The 7,878-nt window shown below is 42.0% G+C and overlaps 1 protein-coding gene across 1 annotated transcript; it reads left to right on the top strand.

The window, feature by feature from the left end:
• Nucleotides 1–5,134: 5,134 nt before the first annotated feature.
• LOC117637387 (probable amidase At4g34880) lies at nt 5,135–7,519 on the top strand. The gene is made up of 5 exons (XM_034372266.1): nt 5,135–5,857; nt 6,103–6,317; nt 6,415–6,651; nt 6,744–6,939; nt 7,028–7,519. The coding sequence occupies exons 1-5, from the start codon at nt 5,312–5,314 to the stop codon at nt 7,439–7,441; spliced, it is 1,608 nt and encodes a 535-aa protein (XP_034228157.1). The 5' UTR covers nt 5,135–5,311; the 3' UTR covers nt 7,442–7,519.
• Nucleotides 7,520–7,878: the final 359 nt, after the last annotated feature.

A 7,878-nucleotide genomic window follows, 5' to 3' on the forward strand; every position in this document is an offset into this window, starting at 1 on the left:
TCTCGGGACACCAAGTCTGCCGAGCCTCAAATCCTGGCACTCACGGTCCGAGCGTCCCTGAAACTTGTGAGGCAAGTCAAGTGCACTGACTAACTGAATCAGACTGGATGTCCGTAGACATCGGTCCGACTGAGGGTAATCACCAAAAGCAAATGGGTACCCGGTGGTTCTAAAATAATTATTTCTGATAAAATCTGATATCCTCTGTACTCTGGTAAATCTGAGCTAAACTACTATTTTGTCTCAAAAACCTCAAATCTGTTGCTGGACTAAGTATTATAAAAATAAAGATAATTTCACAATAAAATTCATGCTATTACACTTATTTAAAATCAAATAGAAAAATATAATCATAAAACCGTTAAAGAAAGAAAAGTCCACTCACTGATGGTCCGAGCTAGCTGGACCCTTCGAAGGTCCCTCCTACAGGTCGATCGGACCCCTGGTGCCTGATTAACCATGAATAATAAATTAATAAACTGCTGAATAAAAAGAATTTAAATTAAACACCCTGCCCCCGGCTCCTAGAAATATGTGCACTCATTTCAAGTTACTCCTATGCCCACAGTAGCCCTTTCAGACACTTAGATCATTTTTGGAAGACCCGACGCTTAAATAAGCGATAAACCACCAGACCGGCCGATCCGGGACCCGTGGGGTCCACGATCTCCGATGGCCAATCTGGGCTTCTCTAAAGGTTCCTTACAGAGCAGGAACCATGTTCCGCGAATTTGGTCCGAAACGGACGGTCAGATTGGCCAAAATCGCGTTATCGCTTAAAATCCAAACCCTAGCCCCAGGGTTCGCGATTTCGGAGTATCCGGGACTCCGATTCGTAATCCGTTGAATCCTACACGATCCTGGAATCATGTAGTACGACATATCCAAATTTCAGTGCGATCCGACGATTGGACGACACTGCACCCAAGGATCGCGCGATATGGAAAATCCGTTCGGGGCTCAAACGGACTCCGAATCGAGATCCGCAAATCCTACGCGCTCGTGACGACACGAGGATCTCAAAACTGTCCAGAGTTGCTCCACCACCCTTGCCCACGCGCCGCCACACGCGCGGGCAGCTTCGGGTGTCCAAAGCGATTATGGTTCGTCGAAAAATCTCGGAACCAAGACTCCAAACTCCTATCCTAGGTAAAACACCCCATTTGGAGTCACTTTTGTTCTTGGACATACCCCAAAAAGTGACCGGAAACGGCAGATCACGGCGGCCGAAGTTCGGCCAATTTTCAAATTGAAAATCGAGTGATCTAGAGGTGAAATCGATCAAAACCCAGCCAACCATCAGTTAGAGCATTAGAAATAGATGAGAAACCGTACCTTACTCGATTGATTTGGTGGAGAATTGAGGGAGAACGGAGGAGATGAAGTTTGGATGAAAACCGGCGGAAATCGCCAGTTTCCGGCCAATTCCCGGCGGTCCAAGGCCGGCGAAGGGTTGAGGAAGGAAGGCGGCGGCGAGACGGATCGACTGGCACCAACGGCAGAGGTCGCCGTGCACTGAGGCGGCGGCACGCTCGAGTTGCAGAGGGAAGGAGGCGACGGCGTCGCGCACGGGAGAAGGAGAGAGAGAGAGAGAGAGAGAGAGGAGAGAGAAATGAGGAGAGAGAAGGGAGAAAGAGATAAAAATCTGACTTTTTGTTCAAATTACCATTTTGCCCTTCGCTGTATTTTGATCATATCTTCTTCGTTACCACTCCGATTCGGGTCTACTCCGTGTCTACGGACTCCTTTCGCCGTGCTCTACGCAACGGTGCAAGCGAAATTCCCAAATTCTTTCTCGATTAAAAATCAAAATTTCCCCCATTAAAATATGCGAGGGCAAAATCGTCTTTTGAATAGAATAAAGAAATCTTAATTTTTTAGATATTTTGGTTTGGGTTATTACATCCAGGAGGTTAGCTCAAGCGCATTGGGGTCCGGAAGGTCCGCTCAAGCGCAAGCACACCCCGAAAAAAAAGAAAAAAAGAAAAAGAAGAAGTCATGGACCACTTGGGATCAGCTGAGAAACCGAAGGCGCTGGGGTCCAGGAGGTTAGATTAAGCGCGTTAAGGTCCAGAAGGTCCGCTCAAGTGCAAGCATACCCAAAAGAAAAAAATAAAAATAAAAGTCATGGACCATCTAGGATCAACTGAGAAATCGAAGGCGCTGGGGTCCAGGAGGTCAGCTCAAGCGCATTAGGGTCCGGAAGGTCCGCTCAAGCGCAAGCACACCAAAATAATAATAATAATAATAAAAGTCATGGACCACCTAGGATCAGCTGAGAAACCGAAGGTACTGGGGTCTAGGAGGTTAGCTCAAGTGCATTGGGGTTCGGAAGGTCCGCTTAAGAGCAATCACACCCCCAAAAAAAAAAAATATGACATGGACCACCTAGGATCAGCTGAGAAACCGAAGGCGCAAGAATCCAGGAGGTCAGCTCAAGCGCATTGGGGTTCGGAAGGTCAGCTTAAGGACAAGCGCACACACAAAAAAAAAAAAATTCCAAACTTGTAGGCCATTGGGTACCGGCTGAAGAGCAAAGTGGAAAACCAAAGGCGTTGGGGTCCACGGAGTCGGCTCAAGCGCTAGAGGAAGAAACCCAAAAGCTGTGGCCCATTTGGGATCGGTTAGCAAAGAGAAGAGCAAAGAGCATGGGGTCCACCGAATTGGCTGAAGCACAAAGGGAAAAGAAGAGAAATTTGCATGGGTCCACCGGATCGGCTTAAGTGCAAAGGGAAAAGAAGAGAAATTTGAATGGAGTCCATCTGGGATCGGCTGGAGTGAGAAAAGTTCAAAACTGCTTAGGACCATGCGGATCATCAATGTTGAAATTGCAACCTCTAACACCCCAAATTCGAGGCCTGCCACTCACGATCTCACAGTTGTGAATCTGAAACGTGGGTTGGGTGGGTGGGGTCCGACTACAAGTGCATAAAGGTGGAGATGGCTGGGTTAGGTGCGGCTACAGATGTCTGGGGTTGGGTGGGCGTGGGGAAAATTGGTGGGTTGTGGGCTGCTGGGTTGGGGAGGACGGTGGGGAGGATAAGGAAGATGGGGTAGCAGAGAGACAAATGAAAATCAAAGTAGAATGAGAATAAAGGAGGCTGGCCTTCAGTTTCTAAAAATATGGTTATGGAGAAAACAAAGGGTGGAGAAGGATTTTTAATAGCATATAAACCTTAAACGGCACAAAAATACTTTTCGTGCCCTATGAAAAGCACAATTAATCTTGCTTTCAAATTGTAATAATAATTTCATAGCCTCACTTATTACTCACAGTGAAGTGACATAGTAAAAGGTGATATTGACATGGATATTAGCCACAAATCTCGTGTCCGAATTTCAATGGGCACAAATAGATTCTTTTTGTACTCGTCTTAGACACAAACCTACAGTTATGTGTAATAGACATGTTTAAGACATTTTTGTGCTAAATGAAGTTGAAAAAGACATGATACTTCTTTTGTGCTTGCCTAATTATGTACCATGCGATCATGTTGTTATGCTAGAATTGCTTAAAACTTTCATGTGGACATGAAATGATAACAATCGTAGGAGAAAGTTGCTCCAACCAATAATCAAATACTCAGAACAAGGAAAAATTGTAGTCTCCTAACAAAGAGAAAGAGTATTATCCATGAATTTGGTTCTTTGTATCTCAATCCTCTATAAAGAGTATTAACCTAGAATAGTGTACATAATATTAGAATCATTAGCTTGTTGGGTATGTGACAATAATACTCGAAACTTCATACATTCCATGGTTATGTTGGGAACTAAAAAAGGGATTATATAGCTTTAAATCATAGATAACCGTCCACAAATTGGATAATTTTTGGTTGCACAGATAGAAGGCCAAAAGTAAGAGTTTATCACAAATGCAACCAAAATGTTATCCAATTTGTTAAATTCGAAATGCAACCAAAAAAGATAGGTCATCAAAATGCAACCAAAAAAGGGATCAAATGCAAAATGTTAAATTCGAATGTGATGACCTATATGACAATTTGACACTTTATAAATTTTTAATTTTCACCCGAAATATCATATAACATATTATTTTATTACATCTTTTTTTAAATGGGGGTCATATTAAAAGAATAAACGATAGTAGGACTCAACATATAAAAAGATTTTAAAATAACTTATCAAAAGAGCTTCGAGTGTGAATTGCATTGCTCTCGATCCACCATGTGACACACGTTGGTAGTTCGTTTCTGATAATCTGAACAGACAGATTTGGGACCAGACCAGCTATAATCAACTTTGAAGGAAAATGTGTGCCCCATACAAGTACGGAAAAAGATAAAAAAGAAAGAGAATATAATTTCAATCCCACTTCGGGTTGCAAAGGTTTTCATTCACACAACCTGAAATATGGGAAGGTTCTGTTTGCATATATATATATATATATATATATATATATATATATATTCTCTCTATTTCTAAAGCAACTATCCAAGTGTGTCAGCTGGCAGATTGCAATTGGTGCTAGCTGGTTCTTCTTGTGGTCACAGACTCACCATACAACACTAATTTTATCTTATCTTTTGGTGGGAAACATGAGCCTTGAATTGTCACCTCAATCAAATTCAAATCAAACTCAAGTGCTTGAGTGAGTGTTCATGGTGGTGGGCAATGTAGATTAAGTTATGGGACCAGAGAAACTTTTGGGATCCTATATTTCTAAGTTTGAAGTTGTAAATTAAGTTATAGTGATCATGCTCCAATGGCACAACGAACATTCGTCAGGAGATGTATTTTCTTAGTTTGCTATTACAGGGTATAGCCGCTCTGGCATACTTTAAAATATTCTTTTTTCCGGTATAGCCGTACGGCTATACTGTTAAGATATTATATTTTTTTAAAGTATAGCCACGCGGCTATACTATTTATATATTTAAAAAAAAGCAACCAGCGCGTAGGTGCCACGTGTCAACACATTTTTTAAAAAAAGGAGGATAAAATCAACTTTCCAATTGTGTCAGCTGTCAGATTGCAATTGGTGCTAGCTGGTTGTTCTTGTGGTCACAAACTCATCATGCAACACTGATTTTCTATACTTTTAGGTGGGAACATTATCTACCAACTAGTCTAGTCACCTCAATCAAACTCAATTGCTTCACGGAAGTGGCCAATGGGACCAGAGTTATCATTCCAATCAACCAAAAACTCATAAAATGATCATGAAGTCAATCAAATTGCAAATTATTAAGAAGTGAATTGAGGGGTACTTTTCACTTTTGGGATCCTATATCCATGGCACAATTTCTAAGTTGAAGTTGTAAATCAAGTTCTAGTGTTCACTGCTCCAATGGCACAAGCAAGCCCCTCTCACTTCTCATCCTTCCTTCTGATTCTTCTTATCTTTGCACTGTCACTTGGGCAACAAACAACTGCAGGACATGGACTCTCAATCAAGGAAGCCACCATAGACGATCTCCAACTAGCTTTCAAGCACAACAAGCTCACCTCAAGGCAACTAGTCCAGTTTTACCTTGGGGAAATCAGCAAGCTCAACCCTTTCCTCAAGGGGGTCATAGAAGTGAACCCGGATGCGCTTTACCTTGCCGACAAGGCTGACTACGAGCGCAAGACTAAGGCACCATCTGTGTCACTCTCTAAGTTACATGGCATTCCCATTCTAGTCAAGGACAACATTGCAACCAAGGACAAGTTGAACACCACAGCTGGCTCTTATGCTCTGCTTGGATCTGTTGTGCCCCGGGACGCCGGCGTGGTGACCAAGTTGAGGAAGGCTGGGGCTATCATACTGGGAAAGGCCAGCTTGAGTGAGTGGGTCTATGGGAGGTCGAATGAGACACCTCCTGGTTGGAGTGGCAGAGGTGGCCAAGGGGTGGTGAGTTGAGGATCATTAATTGCCTCCTGTATACCTTGTTTGATTAATTTAAACGGTTAAGTTCTCTTGATAGAAACTTGGTATGTTATGTTGTGAAACTTTCAATTTGAAACATACATTCAACTAAAAGTTCACATAACTAATGTTCGAGATTGACTGACAGTCTGATAATATAAGATAACAGACATTCTGAGATTTAACCCACTGAGATAACAGACAGTCTGATAATGTTCGGTTGAGTGCAGAACCCTTACAATTTCAACGCGACGCCAAGCGGCTCAAGTAGCGGGTCGGCAATATCAGCGGCAGCAAATCTGGCAGCAGTGACACTGGGGACTGAAACAGACGGATCAATTTTAAGTCCATCCAGTTGGAACTCAGTGGTGGGCATCAAACCAACAATTGGCCTTACAAGTCGAGCAGGGGTTGGCCCAGTCTCTCCAAGACAGGACACGGTCGGGTAAGTGGTGATCAATCAATGTAAATTATTTTTACATTAATTTAGATGGCTACCTTTTTCAGTCTCATTGTTTGTTGGGGGGTGTTGGATTGAACAGGCCAATTGCTAGGACAGTATCAGATGCCGCATATGTTCTTGATGTCATTGCAGGCATTGACAGCAGTGACCTTGCAACAATTGAGGCATCGAGGTACATTCCCAAGGGCGGCTATGCACAATTTCTCAGACCTGATGGACTTAGAGGTAAGAGAATAGGGATAGTGAGAGCCTTGTTCAACTTTGGCGGTGACGCTTCGTTGGCTCGAACTTTTGAACAGCATTTCAACACTTTGAGGTAACAAAACCATGTATTAGTCTCTCCAATTCGAGACATACGTTCTGTTTTGATGACATAATAAGTTGTTGGAATTTGGAAATTTAATGTAGGAAAAGAGGTGCTGTTTTGGTAGACAATTTGGAAATAGCACATTTTGATGAAATCTACTATAATTCAAGTAGTGAAAGCATTGCATTGGCTGCTGAATTCAAAATTTACTTGAACACATACCTCAAGAATTTGGTGGCTTCGCCAGTTCGATCCTTGGCAGACGTGATAGCCTTCAACAATAAAAACTCAAAACTGGTGAGTAAATAGGAGCAAAGGTTTATTTTACTTCCAAATTATGCTCAGAATTTATCCTAAGTAATTGGTTGAGCTACCGGCAATGCAGGAGAAAGTGAAGGAGTATGGCCAAGGCCGACTCTTGGAAGCTGAAGCAACAAATGGGATTGGCAATGCAGAGAAGGCAGCGCTGGTAAACTTGGCAAAGCTATCCAAAAATGGTTTCGAGAAGCTCGTGACGAAGAAGAGGCTAGACGCAGTGGTGGCTCCATCTGCAGCCGTGTCGACGTTGCTCGCCATAGCAGGTTCCCCAGGTGTGGTTGTCCCAGCAGGATATACTAAAGATGGGGTACCGTTCGGCATCTCCTTTGGAGGGCTGAGGGGTTCGGAGCCAAAGCTAATTGAGATAGCATACGGCTTTGAGCAAGCCACTAAGATTAGGAAGCCTCCTTCACTTAAAAAACTTCAAGATTTAGAGCCCCATTTTATTGGGGTATTGAAGCAAATGGGTGTACTATTGTAGTCTTATGATCAACAAAATGCTAAGAATAATAATGGTCTTGATCATTTAGATTTTATTACAACTGTTCTCTTGGTAAAATACATTTCTCTTTCAAATGCTGTAAGAGATTCAAGTTCAAATGGCTCTCCCAAATAATTTAAATAAAAAAAACAGAAATTCTATTAAAATTGAAAACTATTAATTACTTGTTTTCTATGATAACCTTTTCATGTGTTTAATAACTGGAACGCATCATGATTTGACCACAATATCAATACATTTAGCATTAAGAGTATAAGTGATAGTCTAAACTACAAAAGAGTTTATGAAAGGTATGAAATAATTTTTTTTTTTTTTTATGTTTACAAGTTAGGGTTCTTTTTCACCGTGCTAGACCCGGTTGGCAAAAAATATGTACGATTTAGACATTATAATCATTATCCATAACCAAGGTCTAA

This window comes from Prunus dulcis, chromosome 8 (assembly GCF_902201215.1).
Source record: "Prunus dulcis chromosome 8, ALMONDv2, whole genome shotgun sequence".
Lineage (NCBI taxonomy): Eukaryota > Viridiplantae > Streptophyta > Magnoliopsida > Rosales > Rosaceae > Prunus > Prunus dulcis.

Coding starts and splice junctions, on each gene's coding strand:
- LOC117637387 (XM_034372266.1), top strand. CDS start 5,312: ATGGCACAAGCAAGCCCCTCTCACTTCTCATCCTTCCTTCTGATTCTT. Junction 5,858..6,102: donor GCAGAGGTGGCCAAGGGGTG/GTGAGTTGAGGA, acceptor GGTTGAGTGCAG/AACCCTTACAATTTCAACGC. Junction 6,652..6,743: donor CAGCATTTCAACACTTTGAG/GTAACAAAACCA, acceptor AATTTAATGTAG/GAAAAGAGGTGCTGTTTTGG.